Source organism: Rhinatrema bivittatum, chromosome 2 (assembly GCF_901001135.1).
Source record: "Rhinatrema bivittatum chromosome 2, aRhiBiv1.1, whole genome shotgun sequence".
NCBI lineage: Eukaryota > Metazoa > Chordata > Amphibia > Gymnophiona > Rhinatrematidae > Rhinatrema > Rhinatrema bivittatum.
The window spans coordinates 21,828,992-21,848,416 of NC_042616.1; the positions used below are offsets into that span (position 1 = coordinate 21,828,992).

Sequence of the window (19,425 nt, forward strand, 5' to 3'; positions counted from 1 at the left end):
ACAATGTTGGGAATTATTAGGAAGGGAATGGTGAATAAAACAGAAAATGTCATAATGCCTCAGTATCACTCCATGGTGAGACCGCACCTTGAATACTGTGTACAATTCTGGTCGCCGCATCTCAAAAAAGATATAATTGCGATGGAGAAGGTAAAGAGAAGGGTGACCAAAATGATAAAGGGGATGGAACAGCTCCCCTATGAGGAAAGACTGAAGAGGTTAGGGCTGTTCAGCTTGGAGAAGAGACGGCTGAGGGGGGATATGATAGAGGTGTTTAAAATCATGAGAGGTCTAGAACGGGTAGATGTGAATCGGTTATTTACTCTTTCAGATAATAGGAGGACTAGGGGGCATTCCATGAAGTTAGCATGTAGCACATTTAAAACTAATCGGAGAAAGTTCTTTGTCACTCAACGCACAATTAAACTCTGGAATTTGTTGCCAGAGGATGTGATTAGTGCAGTGTGTTTAAAAAAGGATTGGATAAGTTCTTGGAGGAGAAGTCCATTACCTGCTATTAATTAAGTTGACTTAGAAAATAGCCACTGCTATTACTAGCAACAGTAACATGGAATAGACTTAGTTTTTGGGTACTTGCCAGGTTCTTATGGCCTGGATTGGCCACTGTCGGAAACAGGATGCTGGGCTTGATGGACCCTTGGTCTGACCCAGTATGGCATGTTCTTATGAGGTGATAAGAGGGGGGAGGAGTGTTTTGGTGGCAGGCTCAGAGGGAAGGGATAGATTTTAGCAGGTTTATAGAGGAGGAACTGACTCACGTTAGCAATGTTTTGGATATGTAGAAGGAGGGAGAGGCATCAAAGATGACCCAAAGTTAGGAGCTGAGCAATCCAGGAGGATGAGAGCTCTCCTGATGTGAGAGAATCAGATGTTCCTGATGTTCTGGATAATGCTCTGTTAGATCTTGGGTTTTATTATTCAGATTTATCCAGGCAGACACGATTGATATTCTGGATCTCTGGGATTAGACTTGTAAACCCTGAGGCCCAGAAAGGAAACTGAGTCCAGGGGAACAAGTCTGGCAGTTCCTGGGGATGAGGGGTCCTGGTGTCCCCTCTTCCATGATAAAATGTTATGGGATTAAAGCCAGCTGAGCCCCTCCACGTGTCCCTGAGTGTTTCTGGTTTGTGTTTCAGGTGCCGGTGACGTTTGAGGACATCTCTGTCTCTTTCTCCCAGGACGAGTGGGGGTATTTAAATGAAGAGCAGAAGGAGCTTTACAGGGAGGTGATGAAGGAGAATTATGAGTCCCTGAGCTCTCTAGGTCTAGGTAAGGATTGCATTATCTGCATTTCTAGTATACACAGAGAATATTTTACTAAACATCATTGGGTGAAAGCTACACAATAAATGTGCACACAGCTCTGGATTTCCCCCCTCTCTTGTGTAGGGAACAGGAAGGGCGAGATTGAGGCAGACAGAGCTGGGGTGAACCCCCTGATAAGAAATTGGCAGCTTATCACTGATGCTGTAAGAATGAAGCAGCCCGGTGTATCCCCAGAGCCCTCCGTCTCCTCCGGCATGGAGTATCTCCTCCTCCTTTTCTGGGCCACTCTCCCACTCCCCACTACAGCAATAGCAATTTGGATCTCCCTCCCTGGATCTCAGATTCTGTCTGCAGGTAATGGAACCTCCTCTTCTCTCCTTCCTACCTCTCCCCTCCTCCTGATCCCAGATCCTCGTCTCTGAAATCCCTCTTACTCCATCCTCCTCCATTCTCCTTCCTCCTCTTCCCCCATCCTAGATTTCCAAATCTCCCCCTCTTTTTCAAACTTTCTAATCTCCTGTCCTTAATCCTCTCTCCTTATTCTCACCCCATCCCTGGTCTTCTCATATTCTTTCCCTCTCCCTCCCATCCCTGAGATCTCCTCCCTGTGCTGATACCTGAGGTCCCTTTTCCTCAACCAGTAAAAGGAAAATAATTTCTACAGACACAAGTAAGATTGGGAAACCTATTTTATTTTCTCAATATATTATAAGATTACTAGGGCTTCAGGAAACATTACATCTCATCTGCACATGCGTGATATAATGACATCACCCGGAGCGGAAGGAGGGGCAAGGACACTCACGGCATGGGGACAATCACTGCAGCCACGGCGCCATCAATGGAGCAGGTAGCAAGGGAGAAAAACCAGCAGCACCAGGAGAAGAAAAGTGGTGGTGGGGGGGGGGGTTTCCTGGATCTCCACTGAATAATCTATAATCACTGCTGAAGAGCCCTGCCTACCAGTGCACCCATTGCTCTTTCATTTTTCCCTAATAGTGAGGAATTCCTAATTCTGGAATTCCTCAAGAGGGAAATGTAGAGACAAGGCCTGACCCTTGTAACAGTTTTGCAACAACCTGTGACCTTTTGAGGCTGTAAAACTGTGGAAACTTGTACTGTTCTTATTCCATTGCAGCAGGGAAACTTGGGATCTGGCAGAAGACGTATGCATGTGCCTGTGAATCACCGTGAACCCAAAGTTTTGTTTTATCTGTGGGAAGTAAAAGGGGACAGCAACCAACAAGGACATTACTTTTACGGTGTGGGAAAACAAGCCTGGGGGTAACTTGCTGATGTGGCTGTTACTACCCTTAACCGATAAGCCTTAAACTTGTGATGTAACTCCAACATTGCTCTCTGCTTCAACGGCAAGAGATAACAGGGAATTGAAATCAGACAGCAACTAAAGAGGGCCCTGTGTTTAGCAGTTTGGGAAACTAAGTATGGGGGTAACTTGTATGCCATTTTAGTTGCCACCCCCTGATGATACCTTTATGGGGGAAACCTGTATGGCGCGGCTGGTGCTACCATAAGCTTGCTGGACAGTCTGGATGAACCATTTGGTCCTTTTCTGCCCTCATTTCTATGTTTCTATGATTGATCTTGAATGGGGCGCCCCAGAGGTAAACTTTAAAGGGTGTCGTACATTGGTACATTTGTATCTCCTGGATCCAGCGGTGAGAGAGCATTTATTTTCCCAACGTGGATGCACTGGGTTGTGCCATCTCTAATCGGACTATTATCTCTGTGGAGGGAAGAGTGGCCTTGAGGGTTGAGCATGATAGGGGGATTGAGGCTATCCTTAAGCAAGCCTTTGAAGCAGAAGCAATGGTGATGACTTTACAGATCGCTTCCTGTTGCGCCCTGGTGGCACGATCTTGTCTGCTCCTCTCTCAGGAAGTTGATGATTCTGGAGTGACTTCCAGAGCGGTTATGGAAGTCGCTGACACCTTTTTAGCAGATGCGGGCTGTGAATTGGTCCATACCTCGGCCAGAGGAGTAGGTCCAGTGGTGGTGGCCAGGCATCAAGTATTTTTGCGAAATTGGTCAGCAGATGCAGCCCCCAAAGCTAACCTTACGAAAATGCCTGTTAGAGGCTCGCTCTTCTTTGGGAGGGAGTTGGAGAAATTGGCCAGTAAGTGGGGTGAATCTCCAGTCCCTCTTTTGCTGGAGGACAAGTTGCAATGTCTCTGGTATGAGGGGTCGTCTCCAAGCATTGTCAGAGTACTCAGCCTTTCGGTAGATCTCAGTCCTTTCATCCTAGACAGCCCAAGAGAGGAGTGGGCTCGGGTGGCGCATCCTCCAGAGCTTCCCAATGATGGTTTGCTAACTTATCTTCAGGAAGAAAGACAGAGGGATGCCTCTCTCTCTTTTCTCAGAGGTGGGTCGAGATCAGATCGGATCAGTAGGTCCTGGAGGTGAGACGAGAAGGATATACACTGGAATTTCGCAGTATTCATGGTGTCTCCCTACCACTCCCCACAGAGGAAGCAGGCAGTGGAATCTAAGCTTCTAAGGCTCCTTCGGCTGAGGGCTGTCGTTCCAGTGCCTACATCTGAAGAAAGTATGGGGCGATATTCCATTTATATTGTTGTGCCTAAGAAGGCGGGCTCCGTTCCTTCCATCCTGGATCTCAAAAGTATCAATAGTCATTTGAGGGTAACTCATTTTTGCATGGAAACGTGATGCTCAGTGATAATACCTGTGCAGTCGGGGGAATTTCTGAACTCCTTGGATCTGTCCGAGGCCTACTTTCATATTCCCATCCATTTGAAGAGAACCAGCATTTTCTGCATTTTGCAGTGTTGGGACGCTGTTATCAGTTTTGGGCGTTGCCTTTTTCACTAGCCACTACCCTCTGGATGTTTTCCAAGGTTATGGTGGTAGTAGCGGCAGCGACGAGTAGAGATGGGATCCTGGTACACCTGTATTTGGATGACCAGCTGATTCGAGCCAGGTCTCTGGAAGAGAGCCACTTGGTGACCCGCAAGGTTTTCTCCTTGTTACGGTAGCTCGGTTGGGTGGTGAACCTGGCCAAGAGCAGTCTTCAGCCATTGGAGTATCTGGGTGTTTGGTTTGACACGATGCAAGACAAAGTTTTCCTGCCAGAAGTTTTGATTCAGAAATTGATGTCACAGGTGCATCACTGGGTGAGCACTATATTCCCGACAATGTGGACCTATCTACAGGTGCTCAGTTTGATGGCGGCAACTGTGGAAAGGGGTGAATAAACTTGTGGACAAAGGTGAACCGGTAGATGTGGTGTATTTGGATTTCCAGAAGGCGTTCGACAATGTCCTGCATGAGAAGCTTCTAAGAAAACTAAAGTCATGGGATAGGAGGCGATATCCTTTTGTGGATTGCAAGTTGGTTAAAATACAGGAAACAGAGAGTAGGATTAAATGGTCAGTTTTCACAGTGGAAAAAGGTAAACAGTGGAGTGTCTCGGGGATCTGTACTTGGACCAGTGCTTTTTAACATATTTATAAATGATCTGGAAAGGGGTATGACGGGTGAGGTGATCAAATTTGTGGATGACACAAAATTATGCAGAGTAGTTAAATCACAAGTGGATTGTGATGAATTGCAGAGGACCTTGCGAGACTGGAAGATTGCGCTTCCAAATGGCAGATGAAATTTAACATGGACAAGTGCAAAGTGATGCATGTAGGGAAAAATAACCCTTCCTGTAATTACACAATGTTAGGTTTTACCTTAGGAGTTACCACACAGGAAAGAGATCTAGGTGTCAGAGTGAATAATACATTGAAATGGTCGGCCCAGTGTGCTGTAACGATCACCAGCTGTGGTCTGCCACCAGCCCCATGGGCAGGCTGAGTAGGGTGCCTCGTGGCACATTGCCTTCCTCACTACTGCAGCACAAGCCTCCGGGAGACTTCCACTTGAATCCTTGTACCTGGTCTACAGAGTTCCTTGTGCCTGCTCCGTCCATGCTAAAGACTCTGCCAGAACCTGTACCGTACCAGCGTGGTCTGCGACCAGCCACTGGCGGCTGTGTAGGGTGTGCCTCGGTGCAGGCCTGTACAGTTTCTGCAACATGCTCTTCTCAGTTATTCCACTATCTCGTCTAGAGTCTACGTTTGTTCCAGTGTGGTCCGTGACCAGGCCCGTGGGTGGGCTGTGTAGGGCGCGCTGCTTCGCAGTCTGAACCCAGCTCTTGATCCTGACTCTGTCTTCAGAACCTCACTCCTTACTCCGTGTTTTCAGAGCCTTGCTCCTTGTCTTCGTCCAAGTGTCCTCGTTCCTGAGTCCTCGTCCAAGTACCCACGTCTTCGCCTCAGTCTTTGACTGACTGAATCTCTATGTTCCGGTCTTCGTTTGTCACTGGCCTCCATCTGGCCTGCCGCTTCTTGCTGTTACCCAGCGGCAGGACCGAAAGGGCTTGGAACAGTCGGAGGACTGTTCAAAAGACCACCATTGCGTTGTGGGTCTTCCTGAAGTGTGCAGGTCTGGTGGAGGGTCAGTACCTTCAGTCATCCTTGTCTTCGCTCCAGCCTCGTCCCTGCTCTGGATTCCATCGTCTGTCTTCACTTCAGCCTCGCTCCTGTCCAGCCCATGCTCGGGCATGCCTCGCCTGCCTCTGCACCTCTTCAGAGTTCCTCTGGGGTCAAGCTGTTTTCCAGGAACACACAATCCCCTGGAAAGTGGAAGCCATCTCCTAGCAATTCCTAACATAAAGAAGTTAGGGTTGTTCAATTTGGAGAAGAGACAACTTAGGGGGTATGTGATAGAGGTCTACAAAATCATGAAAGGACTTGACCAAGTTAATGTAAATCGGTTATTTACTCGCTGACAATAGAAGGACCAGGGGACACTCCTGTCCCATCTGGCAAGGTCTTGTTGTATGCGGAGCATTAAGGCATCATAGTTTAAACTATATAAATCAGCCAGGTGCGTCCCAATTTTGACTCCCAAGTATTTTATTGCCTCTCTAGCCAGTCGGAAAGGCAACGTGCTCCCCAGCGCTGCGTATTAGTCATGAGGCATCGAAACATTTAACAATTCAGATTTGTCAGCGTTAACTTTAAAACCAGACAACCTGCCAAATGTATGCATTTCCTCCAACAATGGCTGTAAAGAGACCTCCGGTTGGGCGACTGTAAATAACAAATCATCAGCGAAGAGTGATAATTTATATGACACATCATTAATGGGGATACCCTGAATATCTGGATGACCTCGAATTCTCTCCGCAAAGGGCTCTAACGAGAGGGCAAACAATAATGGAGATAAAGGGCACCCCTGCCGCGTGCCCCTGTTCACTGCAAAGGGGTCCGAATAAGCCCCATTGATTTTAATTCTGGCGTGTGGATTCCCATATAATTTGCCAATCCATGTGATAAAATACTCCCCCAGGCCCATAACCTCCATAACTTTAAATAGATAGGGCCAGTGTACGCGATCAAACGCCTTTTTGGCGTCAATGGCTAACAGAACTGCAGGAATGCTTTTAGTTTGGGCCCACCACATCAATTCCACCACCCGGCGAACATTGTCCGACGCCAGCCTCCCTGGTATAAAGCCTGACTGATCATTATGAACCAGCCCGGGAGCTAACCTCCCAAGCCTGATAGCCAAGGCTCTCGCCAGTATCTTCATATCTATATTAATCAATGATATACGTCGGTAAGAACCACAAAGAGTGTGATCCCTACCTGGCTTAGCCAGTATCGTAATGCCCGCAGTATTGGACTCCGTGGAAAGCTTCCCATCTCCACGTAATGCATTATACATGGACACTAAGGTAGGTGTCATTTGAAAAATTTCCCTGTAAGCCCATCCAAACCGGGGGCTTTCCCCAATTTAAGATCTTTAATGATTAGAGATATTTCTCCCTCTCTAAGCTCTTCATTGAGCTGGGTTCTATGGTCTGCTGACAGAACAGGAAGCGCTACGTCCCTAAGATACTGCTCAATCTCCTGCGGGGTACTCAACTGCTCTGAATCATATAGTGTGCGGTAGAATTGATTAAAACAATGCCCTATTTCCTGCTGCGAATATACATATTGACCTTGGGGCCCCTTTATCTTGATAATATTGGATTGCGACTCTCTGATTCTCTTTCTTTTAGCTTCCTAGCCAATTGCCGCCCCGCTTTGTTTCCCCATTCATAATGTTGCTGCTTCAATTGCTGTAGCTGAAAAGCTATCTGATCCTTATCCAGGGCCTGTAGCGCCCCTCTAGCCTCCGCCAATTTCCCCAATAGACCTGGATCGAGGGTACATTTGTTGCAGCTCCAGCCAGGCTATCTTATCCATTAACGAGCATCGTTCCTTCTCCCTCACCTTTTTCACGTACGCAGCCCTGGCAATAGAAAGGCCCCTCACATACGCCTTCATACTGTCCCATAATACACCAGGTGAAACTTCCCCATTATCATTGATTTCTAAATATTGAACTAGCTTATCCTTTATCGTATTCACAAATGACTTATCATCCAATAAACTGTCGTTCAGCCTCCAAAATTTTACACCCGCTTGTGGACTTCTTAGGAAGAGCTTAATCCAAATAGGGGCATGATCCGACCAGGAGATTAGACCTATATCCGCATCTCTGATTAAGCCCACCATATCCCTATCGACCAGAAAGTAGTCAATCTGGGAGTAAGACTTATGCGGGGCTGAAAAGAAAGTATAATTGCGGGACGTAGGATTACGAAGCCGCCAGACATCTACTTAACCCCCTGTCAGCTATCAAGTTTTTTAAAGCTTGCCTGGTAGTCTTACTCCCTACTCCTCCCCCTCCCGTATTGTCTAGATAAGGGTAGCGGGTAAAGTTAAAATCACCACCCACTATGAGATGCCCGTCTGCCCATTCACTTAGAACTGTAGATAGTTTATTAAAGAATGAGGACTGATCCGTATTCGGAGCATAGACATTCAATAAAGTAAACAGCACTTCGTTGATTTTAGCTTTCACTAGTATATATCGTCCCTCCACATCTCTGATCACTGAAATAATATCCACTACCATAGATGTGGCGAAGAGAATTCCCCACCCCAGTGTATTTGTGTTGTGCTGTCGCTGCGGCATGAAACACCTGGGGATACCCTTTAGTGGGGAGCAATCGCTCATAGCGTTTCCGAACATGAGTTTCTTGACTAAAGATAATGTCCGCCTTTAGTAGGGCCATATCCTTTAGCAAAAGCTGACGTTTATGATAAGTATTAAGGCCTTTCACATTCAGTGAGGCGATATTTAAGATCCCCATAGACACATTAAATAAAGCTGTGCGACCGCTCTCTGGATGGCCCCCCTTCTCATATATGTCATTTTAACCATGGGCACGTAACCATAAGCATGCCAGCTACAATATAGAACAAGACCCTTCCGCATAGCCACTCCCCCCCTCCCTCCCCCCACCTTGCCCTCCTGCCAACCACTCTCCACCTCGTGGTTCATATCCCTGAGAGCGCTGACGTTTCCCGCCTCCCCGGACCTGAATCCCCTCCACCCTGTCTTACCACCTGTAATCCTGAGTTTCTCCCCCCAGTATTGAGGGAGCATAACAGCTCCCACCTCAACATTGCTGATAGCTTTACTTATAACAACCATTTCCTGGCGTGTAGCCAGATGGACTCAGTACAAATGGGATAGTATCCGCGTGCTAGCAGTTGGAGACTGATCTGACGTCAGCACGGGGTATATATATCCCCACAGGAAGCGTAGCAACTTAGTAATTTCCGTCTCCAAAGCAGTTTGGAGAGCCTGCATGCTTGCTAAGCGTGTTTTCCAAATCTACTTTTTCTTTTCTTTTTCTACTTACTAAAACTTCTACGACATCGAGCCCCGCGCTCCTGCGGTGATACCCAGGGGGTCCCTCCCCCAGTTGAGCTTCCCGGGGTGATTTCCGTGGTCCCCCGGAGGTTTAAGTCCGGTGGCCGAATTGCGGCAGGGACACAGCCCCCGGGCGAGGTTCGGGTGAGGCTTTCGAGGCGCCTCGGTCCCGGCGTGGATGAGGCAGCGGGTGCATATCCTCAAACGCGGCGGTGAAGGTATTTGCCCTCTCCCCCCGCAGCCGGAGACCACCCGGGTTCCAGCCGGGAAGCGCCGAGGATCAGGTAAGGTGTACATCTCTTATTTCTGGTCTCCGAGGAGCAGAGGATCGGTGGTGTGGCCTGTAGGCGGCACGCCGTGGAGGACGCCATTTTGTGGGCCTTGTTCAGGTATTGAGCGCCCGTAATAGGCGCGGCTCTATCCCTCCTTGTGCGTATATTGCCTTATTGCTGTGAGCATATGCCACTGAGAGTGTATTGCTAACCGCCTGTTGATGACATCATATTGAATGCCACTGAGCGTGTATTGCTAACCGCATATTACTGAGAGCCTATTGAATGCCATTCAGCGGGTATTGCTAACCACTTACTGCTGTGAGCCTATTGAATGCCATTGAGCGTGTATTACTGACCGCTTATTGCTGAGAGCCTATTGACCGCCATAGTGCGTGTATTGCTAACTGCATATTGCTGAGTGCATATTGCATACAATTGAGCTGTTTTCATGGCCGCCTATTGCTGAGCACCTATAGCACATATTGCTGCCGCATATTATTGCTATTGTGCGCCTGTTGTATTCAGCGCATATTGCTGCTGCATATTATTATTATTGTGCGCCTGTTGTATTAAGCGCATATTGCTGCCGCATATTATTATTATTGTGCGCCTGTTGTATTAAGCGCATATTGCTGCCGCATATTGTTATTTTTGTGCGCCTGTTGTATTAAGCGCATATTGCTGCCGCATATTGTTATTTTTGTGCGCCTGTTGTATTAGGCGCTTATTGCTGCCGCATATTGTTCTTTAAGCATTCAGCGCATTTTTCCATGGATCAGAACGCCGCAGTGTCTTCAGTGGCGGAGCCGCCTGCCTCAGGCATTAAAGCCCTTGGCCTCTGCTCTGCCTGCCAGCTTAGAGCCACGCACAGTGAAGAGCCAGACTCCCTATGTGCCCAATGTGAGGAGGCCGTGGGACCCTCGGGCCAGGACCGGTCTCAGCCACGATTTGCTGACAGTTCCCCAGGGACTACCCCGGATTTAGCGGGCAGTCTCGACCAATCGGGAATCCCGGGGGATCTTGTACCCCGGCGATTAGAGGCTGCTTCCATTTCCTGGGTGGATCTCTTTAAGGGGATTCATGCCTTTGTACAGATGCAAACGGCTTCCCGTCCAGGCCCTGCTGTTCCTGTTGTTCCTGCGGTTGCTGCGGTTCCTGCAGTGGCTGCGACTGCGGCGGCTGCTGCTCCTATGGATCCTGTTCCTGGACCCTCACATCCTTATCGTGAGCGGGACCTCCCGCCGCTGGACAGTCCAGATCAATCAGACCAGGAGGTTTCACCGGACGAGTCCGAACTCCCGGACGAGGGGGACCTTCCCCCAGGGATTGAGCCATATAGAACCATGAGGCGGTTCTTCCCTAAGGAGGATCTCTCCGACCTGGTGTCTCAGTGTCTGGCGGAGTTAGATATTACAGGTCCCAGCGCTTCGGTACCTTCTGCGCAGAACCCCCTGCTGGAAGGTCTTCGTCCTACAGCCCGCCATTTTCCATTCTTGCAAGCGGCACAACAACTGATAGATTTAGAATGGGCGGCACCGGCGGCTTCCTTCAAAGGGGGCCGGGCCCTGACGGGCATGTACCCATTGGCACCGGCTATCCAGGAGCTGCTGGCGTGCCCTCAGGTGGACGCCTTGATTAGCGCTGTGGTCAAGCGCACTACCATTCCAGTTGAAGGGGGTACGGCCCTCAAGGAGCCTCATGACCGGCGAATGGACGCCATTCTGAAACAGACCTTTGAGGTGGCAGCTCTATCTTTGCGGATTGCGACCTGCTGCACAGTGGTGACGCGTGCCTGTTTGTCATAGGTTAGGAACAACGCTCCAGCAGCTGACATGGAGTCAGCTCTTTCATTCCTCACGGATGCTGCATCAGATCTGGTCCGGACAACAGCTAAGGGGATTTCATCCTCCGTAGCCGCCTGGAGGCAGCTCTGGATCCGGAGATGGTCAGCTGATGCGCCTTCAAAGACACGCCTCACCAGATTGCCCTTTAAGGGCTCTTTGCTATTTGGCAGCGACCTTGAGAAATTGGCCAGTACTTGGGGTGCCTCTCCAGTGCCTAGACTGCCGGAAGATTGGTCCAGAAGGGGCCAGCGCGCCTTTCCAAGGCCCTCCAGGGGCAGGAGTTCACAGCGCTTTGTTCCTTATAGGGGTCGCTAACAGGCACCACGTCCTCAGGCCAGGAATCAGACCTTTCAGACCAAGCAGCGCAAGAGGGGTGCGGGCCCGGGCTCGGGTCCCGGCCGCGCCTCTCAATGAGAATCAGCCGACTCATCTGGGGAACGGAGCCATAGGGGGCAGGTTAACCCTCTTCTACCCCAGATGGGTCGAGATCACGTCGGACCAGTGGGTCCTCGCCGTTATCCGGGAGGGATATTATCTGGACTTCCATCATCTCCCTCCGGACAAGTTTGTGGAATCTTCATGTCCCATACACAAGAAGGCAGCATTGGAAGCTACCCCGGCGAGGCTCCTGTCCTTGAAAGCCATCATCCCAGTACCTGCCTGGGAAGTGAATTCTGGACACTATTCCATTTATTTCATGGTACCCAAGAAAGGGGGTACTTTTCGGCCCGTGCTGGACCTCAAGTCGGTCAATCGATACTTACGGGTACCGAGGTTTTGCATGGAGACTCTGCGTTCCGTCAAGGCCGCAGTACAGCCAGGAGAATTTCTCACGGCATTAGACCTGTCAGAGGCATACCTGCATATCCCGATCCATCTGGATCATCAGGGCTACCTACGCTTCAAGGTTCTGGGACGCCACTTCCAGTTTCGGGCTCTGCCCTTCGGGTTGACCACGTCACCACGGACATTCACCAAGGTGGTAGTAGTGGTAGCGGCGGCACTCAGGCGGGAAGGAATTCTGGTCCATCCCTACCTAGACGACTGGCTGATCAGGGCGAAATCTCGAGAGGAGAGCCTTCGGACCACCGACAGAGTGATCGCCCTTCTGGAAAGCTTGGGCTGGGTAATCAACCTCAGCAAGATCTGCTTACAGCCTTCCCAGTCACTGGAATACCTGGGAGTACAGTTCAACACCCGGGCAGACACAGTCAGTCTCACAACCAAGAGACAGTTGAAACTTCAGCAGCGTATCCAGTATCTGATGGGAGCCAGTCGGCCCACAGCCTGGGATTATCTGCAGGTTCTTGGTCTCATGGCATCCACCCTGGAAGTGGTGCCTTGGGCGAGGGCCCATATGAGACCTCTACAACACGCCCTGCTCTCTCGCTGGAGCCCCCGGCTACCGAACTATTCCACGCGCCTTCATCTGCCAGCCAGAGGGCGGACCCAGTTGCGGTGGTGGTTGCAGTCCAACCACATGAGCAGGGGGTCGAAGATGTCCTCACCCACGTGGACCTTGCTCACCACAGATGCCAGCCTGAGCGGCTGGGGAGCACACTGCGACGAACTCACCGCACAAGGGCGGTGGAACAGAGAGGAGTCAGCGTGGAACATCAACCGTCTAGAGGCCCGGGCATGCCTTCGATTCGCTCACAGACTGAAGAACAGAGCAGACAGAGTGATGTCCGACAACGCCACCACGGTGGCATGCATCAACCGTCAGGGCGGAACCAGAAGTCGACAAGTATCTCTGGAGATCGCCCCACTGATGGCTTGGGCAGAGGCAAATCTTCACGACATCTCCGCCGTCCACATTGCCGGGAAGGACAATACCACAGCAGACTTCCTCAGCAGAGAGAGCCTAAATCCGGGAGAGTGGCAGCTGTCACCCACAGCCTTCCAGATGATTGTGGATCACTGGGGGATTCCGGACATGGATTTACTGGCGGACAAGTCCAATGCTCAAGTACCCAGATACTTCAGTCGCAGGCGCGACCCGTTCTCACACGGAATCGATGCCCTGGTCCAGCCGTGGCCTCCAGGGACTCTGCTCTATGCCTTTCCTCCGTGGCCTCTGCTGGGCGCCATCATCCACAAGATCCGGAAACACCAGGGCCTAGTTCGTCTAGTGGCACCAGACTGGCCAAGAAGACCCTGGTACGCGGACATAAGAAGACTACTGGCAGGGGAGCCTCTTCCCCTGCCTCCTCTCCGGGACCTTCTACGTCAAGGTCCCATCCTTCACGAGGATCCAGCTCAATTCTCTCTTACGGTCTGGCCATTGAGAGGGCTAGACTGAAGAAAAGAGGTTACTCGGAGCCCGTGATTGATACACTCCTCCGAGCTCGCAAGTTTTCCACATCCCTCACCTATGTTCGGATCTGGAGAGTATTTGAAGCATGGTGCGACATTCATGGCACCAATCCACATACGACTACAATCCCTATTGTGTTGGATTTCCTGCAAGAGGGCCTTCAGAAGGGTCTCTCCCTCAGCTCCATCAAGGTTCAGGTGGCTGCGCTGTCTTGCTACGGTCCCAGGAGGGATGGCAAGACCATTGCCAAGCACCCAGATGTTTCTCGCTTCCTGAAAGGAGTCAAGCATATTCGTCCGCCATTGAAGTGGCCTGTGCCCTTATGGAACCTCAACCTTGTTTTGGATTTCCTCGCGGGGTCTACCTTCAGACCCCTTCGGGGCCTGTCTCTCTGTTCTCTAACATTGAAGATGGTGTTCTTGCTGGCTGTCTGTTCAGCACGCCATGTTTCAGAGCTACAAGCACTGTCCTGCCATGATCCCTTTCTCAGAATCATTCCTGAGGCTATCCATCTTCGCACGGTTCCCTCCTTTCTACCTAAGGTGGTTTCACAGTTTCATCTTAACCAAACCATATCCTTGCCTACCACGGCGGGTTTGAAGAAATCTGAAGAAGGGCGTTTACTACGCCATCTCGACATCGGCAGATTGCTGCCCAGATATCTGGAAGTGACACAAGAAGTAAGAAAGACCAGGGGAGGCCATACAACATTATTTGGATACAGTCACACTGCCAACTTTATCTTCTGTGCATTATGAGATGTTGGATAAACCTATCTCTCAACTTGAAGTGATGGAGGCGATTAAAACCCTGAAGGTCGGAAAAGCGCCAGGGATAGATGGTTTTACGGCCAGCTACTATAAAAAGTTCTCCACTACCTTGGTGGCTCCCCTTACTGACCTGTTTAACTCCTTGCGGACCACGGGCAGCTTCTCTCGAGATGCTAATACCGCGGGGATTTCCGTTATTGCCAAGCCTGGCAGAGACCCCAGCGTTTGTGGCTCCTATAGGCCAATCTCGCTGATAAATATAGACTTAAAAATTTTGGCTCGCATACTGGCGGCTCGGTTGAACTGTGTATTGCCCAGCTTGGTCCATAGTGATCAGGTGGGATTTGTTCCCGGCCGTTTGGCAGCGGATAATGTTCGCAGGATTGTGAACATTATTGATTATGTACATCATACCCAAGTGCCGACGGTGCTTCTCTCGCTTGATGCAGAGAAGGCGTTTGACTTAGTTCACTGGCCTTTTCTTTTTGCAACGCTGAAGCGTATGGGTTTTGGCCTTTACTTTACTCACTGGTTAAGTAAACTATACGATTGCCCGGCAGCCAGAGTTAAAATAAATGGCAGATATGGAGAGGCTTTTCCGATCGGACGTGGTACCAGACAGGGATGCCCGCTGTCTCCCTTAATGTTTGCTTTGTTTTTAGAGCCCTTCACCACCCGCGTTCGAGAGGCCATTAATATTGTTGGAGTAACACGGAATTCCTATCATTTTAAGATCTCCTTATTTGCAGACGATATTATGTTCACTCTGACTGACCCACTCACTTCTTTACAGGGGATCACTTCCGAGCTGCAGGCCTTCCACGAGGTCTCGGGGTTTAAGGTAAACTATGATAAATCTGAAATTTTAAACCTTAATCTTCCAGGAGCAGAGGTGGAGTCCCTTAAAACACTCTTTCCTTTTAAATGGGCGCCTAAAGCGTTAAAATACCTGGGCATTCGTATTGGGAGTCATGCCAGTCAGCTTTTTGATCTCAATTATACGCCCCTCGTACAAACCATACAGAGGGATCTGGGGAAGTGGTCTAGAGAAACCTTTTCTTGGATGGGACGTATTGCCATTATCAAAATGAACATTCTCCCTAGGTTTCTTTATTTCTTCACTACCATACCTCTCTATCTACCGCCCGCAATACTTAGAAAATGGCAAGCCCTTATTTTTGGGTTTATTTGGAGGAAAAGACCACCCAGGGTTGCTCGCAGCACACTGTATTTGCCAAAGATCAGAGGGGGGCTTAATGTCCCGAATGTGGAATGGTATTATTACGCAGCGCAACTTAGAGCTCTTGTTATACTGCATAGAACTGTAAAGACCCCACAATGGACGCTGTTTGAGAGCACCTTCTCCGGTGCGCAGCCTCTAACGGCTTTGCCCTGGCAACCCAAACATACATGGCAGGGTATCGCTTATACCCCTTACGCTTTAGCTACCACACTTAAGCTATGGGCACAATGGAAGTCTAAGCTTGTCGGCCCCGAACCCTTTACGGTGCTTACTCATATCTTTACTAATGCTTTATTACCTAAGTCCTCCCTGACGGGCGTGACCTCACAATGGGTATTAGCGGGTATCACCCGTTTAGAGCATGTATTGAACCAGGGCGCGCTGATGAATCCGGAGGAGTTGCGCTCTCGTTATTCCATGAGTTCTGTTGATTTTCTTCTGTATGCTAAATTGTATCATATTGTTAAAAGGGCACTTAGGGCAGGTACTATGCGACTAACCAGTACGCTTTTTGAAAACTATTGTTCCCATGCCAACCAACTTACTGGACTAATTTCGAAAATCTACCAGATCCTTGCTGGACGTACAGCTGTCCCATTTCGCCAACAATCCGTATGGGCTGCGGACTTTGAGCACACGCTCTCCAACACTGAGTGGGACCTCATCTTTTTGACTGCGTATAAATGTTCCATATCAGCTCGGCTCCAGGAGAACTGCTACAAGATGCTTTACCGTTGGCATTACTCACCGGACAGACTACACAGAGTGTTCCCTTCTACATCACAGTATTGCTGGCGGGAATGTGGTCTGGAGGGCACCTATTACCATGTATGGTGGCAGTGTCCACGGGTCACGGAGTTCTGGCAGAAGATTATTCTCTGGACTTCTAATATCTTATCTCTGCCTCTGCCAGTACAGCCCTGGCATGCTCTTCTAAGTTTACCGTTGGAATCTATTAGTAAAGATGCTCAACGTTTCTTGCAACAGGTTTTCATAGCTGCTCGCTTGACCTTGGCGCGTCGCTGGAGGGACACCTTGGCGCCGGGACTACCTGAGGCCCAACAGATACTTCATGGGATTTATCGGCTTGCCCGCCTTACAGCGCTTCATCATGATCGCATGCCAGCATTCCTTAAGACCTGGAGACCTTACCAGATCTGGATAACAGCTCAGGATCAGGGCCATCAGTAATATCATCATTGGTTACTGGTTCTATGTGTTATACTTTAGGCGTTTCATGCCTTGAAATCTCTGTCGTCTGGCTGTTCATGCTCCTTTGTATACTTGTACCCATAGCTCACCAGGATATGTCTCACAGTCATTATGTTTCACTAGCAATGCCACCTTATGCTCTTATGCTTTTCATGTCTTGTTTTCTATGTTAAGAGAGGAAGAGGGATGGGGAGGGGGGGAAGATACTGTTCACATTAACATTCACAAAATTTTCCTTGTTGAAGCATTGGAATTTATGTTGACTTTACTCTTTCTGTATTGATGCCGCTATTCTTGTTTTACATGATATGGTCTGTATTATGGTGCTGCTCAGTTCTCCTTTGCTTTAATAAAAAATGTTTAAATCAAAAAAGAAGTAAGAAAGACGTACCATCTGTTCGTCCTGCACAGCGGGAAGAAGCAAGGTGAAGCGGCCTCGCGGCCCACCATTGCCCGCTGGATTAAAGAAGTTATCAGAGCAGCTTACGTGGAGGCTGGGAAGTCTCCGCCCCTACAAGTCAAGGCTCATTCTACCAGAGCACAAGCGGCATCCTGGCCGGAATCCAGGATGCTGTCGCCTGCAGAAATCTGTAAAGCGGCGACGTGGTCTTCCCTCCATACCTTCTCCAGGTTCTACCGTCTGGATGTCCAGGCCAGGGAGGACTCAGCTTTTGCGAGGGCGGTACTACATGGTCCTCAGGCAGCCTCCAGCCCAGGCTGGGAGTAAAGCTTTTGTACATCCCATTTGTACTGAGTCCATCTGGCTACACACCAGGAAATGTTGAGATTACTTACCTGATAATCTCCTTTTTTTTATTTATTTATTTATTTATTTATTTAGTATTTTTCTATACCGGCATTCACGGAGTTCGTATCATGTCGGTTTACATAAAGCAAGGGGTGAGAAATACATTATAACGTAAATAACTAATAACATAAGAGTATACATTAAAAAGTAAAACAAGTGCATGGAAGAAAAAGTTACAATAAAACGGGGGTCATTCTAACTGGGATTAGAGTTAGAGGAAAGATAAAAAGTTTAACCAGAAGTAAAACATTGTAATGATTGGTAGATAGTGACTTTTCCTTAGTGTAGACAGATGGACTCAGCATCCCGCCCTGCTGCCTGTGTACATGGGTTTCACCGATTCAAGGTAAGCCATGTCATCTGTTTCCATAAGGGCGTACACTCTACCAGGTGTTAACGCCTTCCGGTTGGAAATGCTGGCGATCTCCAGCTACTGTCAATCGGTCAGGGGAATCCTGTTTCACTTTTCACTGAGCGTCTGTACACACATCCATAACAGCTTTTGCAAGGAAGATTACTAAGTTGCTACGCTTCCTGTGGGGATATATATACCCCGTGCTGACGTCAGATCCGTCTCCAACTGCTAGCACGCGGATACTATCCCATTTGTACTGAGTCCATCTGTCTACACTAAGGAAAAGGAGATTATCAGGTAAGTAATCTCAACATTAACCAACATATAAGTCCACTTTCTGGACTGCAGAACTGAACATCCCAGACCTCCCTGGTAACAAAAAACCCCTTGCCTGCATATCACAAAGGACCCGACCAGTATACTGGTATCTCATAAGCAGACCCCTAGAGTCTTATCCTGGTGCTTCGAGGTCAGTATTGCCTCCCGATCTCCGGCTTAGTCGTCCTCTGCCCGTGTCCACTCTCTGCCATCTAGGTCGTTGTCCGCTGCGCAAGCTACTGTCCACGGACTTCTCCATGTTCCCGTTCTGGGGCGGATCAGGTAGCCATGCTGCTCGTAGTATATCCTCTGCTTCCATGACCTGGTGGACTCTGGACGTTACGCCACTGATAGCAAACTGTAATCCGAAGGGAAATAGCCATCTGTATCTGATATTGTGAGCTCTCAGGGTTTGGATCACATCCCGAAAGGCCCTCCTCTTCTTTATAGTGGAGATGGCTAAATCCTGGAAAATTTCAATTTTGTGACCCTTCCAAGTGACGGCGCCCATTGCCCTGGCTGCTTGTGCTACTTGCTCTTTCACCAAGAAGCTGTGGAAACATGCTACAATGTCTCTAGGCAAATTATTTCGGGGGGTGCCAAAGATCCTGTGGGCCCGCTCCAGCACAACCTCCCTGGGCCGCTCCGTTTTGCCCTCTGGATCCAGCAATTGAGCACATATGCTTTGCACTGCTAATGCACAGTCTGTGTATTCCTCTCCTTCCGGTATGCCACGGAACCGGAGGTTTACCCTCCTTGCTCTGTTCTCCAGGTCTTCTACATGCCTCTGAAGTTCCTCCTGCGTTTCTCTTAGTTTCCCCTGTTCATCCTGGACCCTTTCCAGCTCCATCTGCGTCTCCTGCAGCCCCGCTTCCGCTTCATCCACCCTTTGCCCTATCTCACGAACCTCCTTCTGGACGCCTGCAAACATGGCTCCAAGCTCCTCCCGGTAGCGCGCCATATCTCCCCTTATCTCCTGGAACCAAATCCGAAATTCTTGCCGTGTGGGTACCTCTAAGTCGCCTTTCTCATCCGGCTCCTCCGGAGTGTCCGCGGAGTCGCGCGCCGGCGCCTTCTTGTTTCCTTCCTCGCCGGCCAGGGCCGCAGCCGTAGCCGCCGCTGCGAACGAAAATCTATTTAAATCGGGCTTTTTCCGCGGGGTGGACATCGCGAAAGGCTGGCGATTCAAAGTCTCT

General features: G+C 49.4%; 1 protein-coding gene across 3 annotated transcripts in view; it reads left to right on the top strand.

The window, feature by feature from the left end:
- The first annotated feature begins 1,155 nt into the window (after positions 1 to 1,155).
- Positions 1,156 to 19,425, top strand: part of LOC115083645 (oocyte zinc finger protein XlCOF6-like) — a 167,855-nt gene continuing 149,585 nt past the window's right edge. For 2 of the 3 annotated variants that reach the window (XM_029587588.1, XM_029587589.1), the window contains exon 1: positions 1,156 to 1,290. In XM_029587588.1, coding sequence (XP_029443448.1) covers positions 1,251 to 1,290 — 40 coding nt within the window. In that variant the 5' untranslated portion in view covers positions 1,156 to 1,250. The remainder of the gene's footprint in view (positions 1,291 to 19,425) is intronic. The other variant, XR_003854375.1, reaches the window with a different exon arrangement.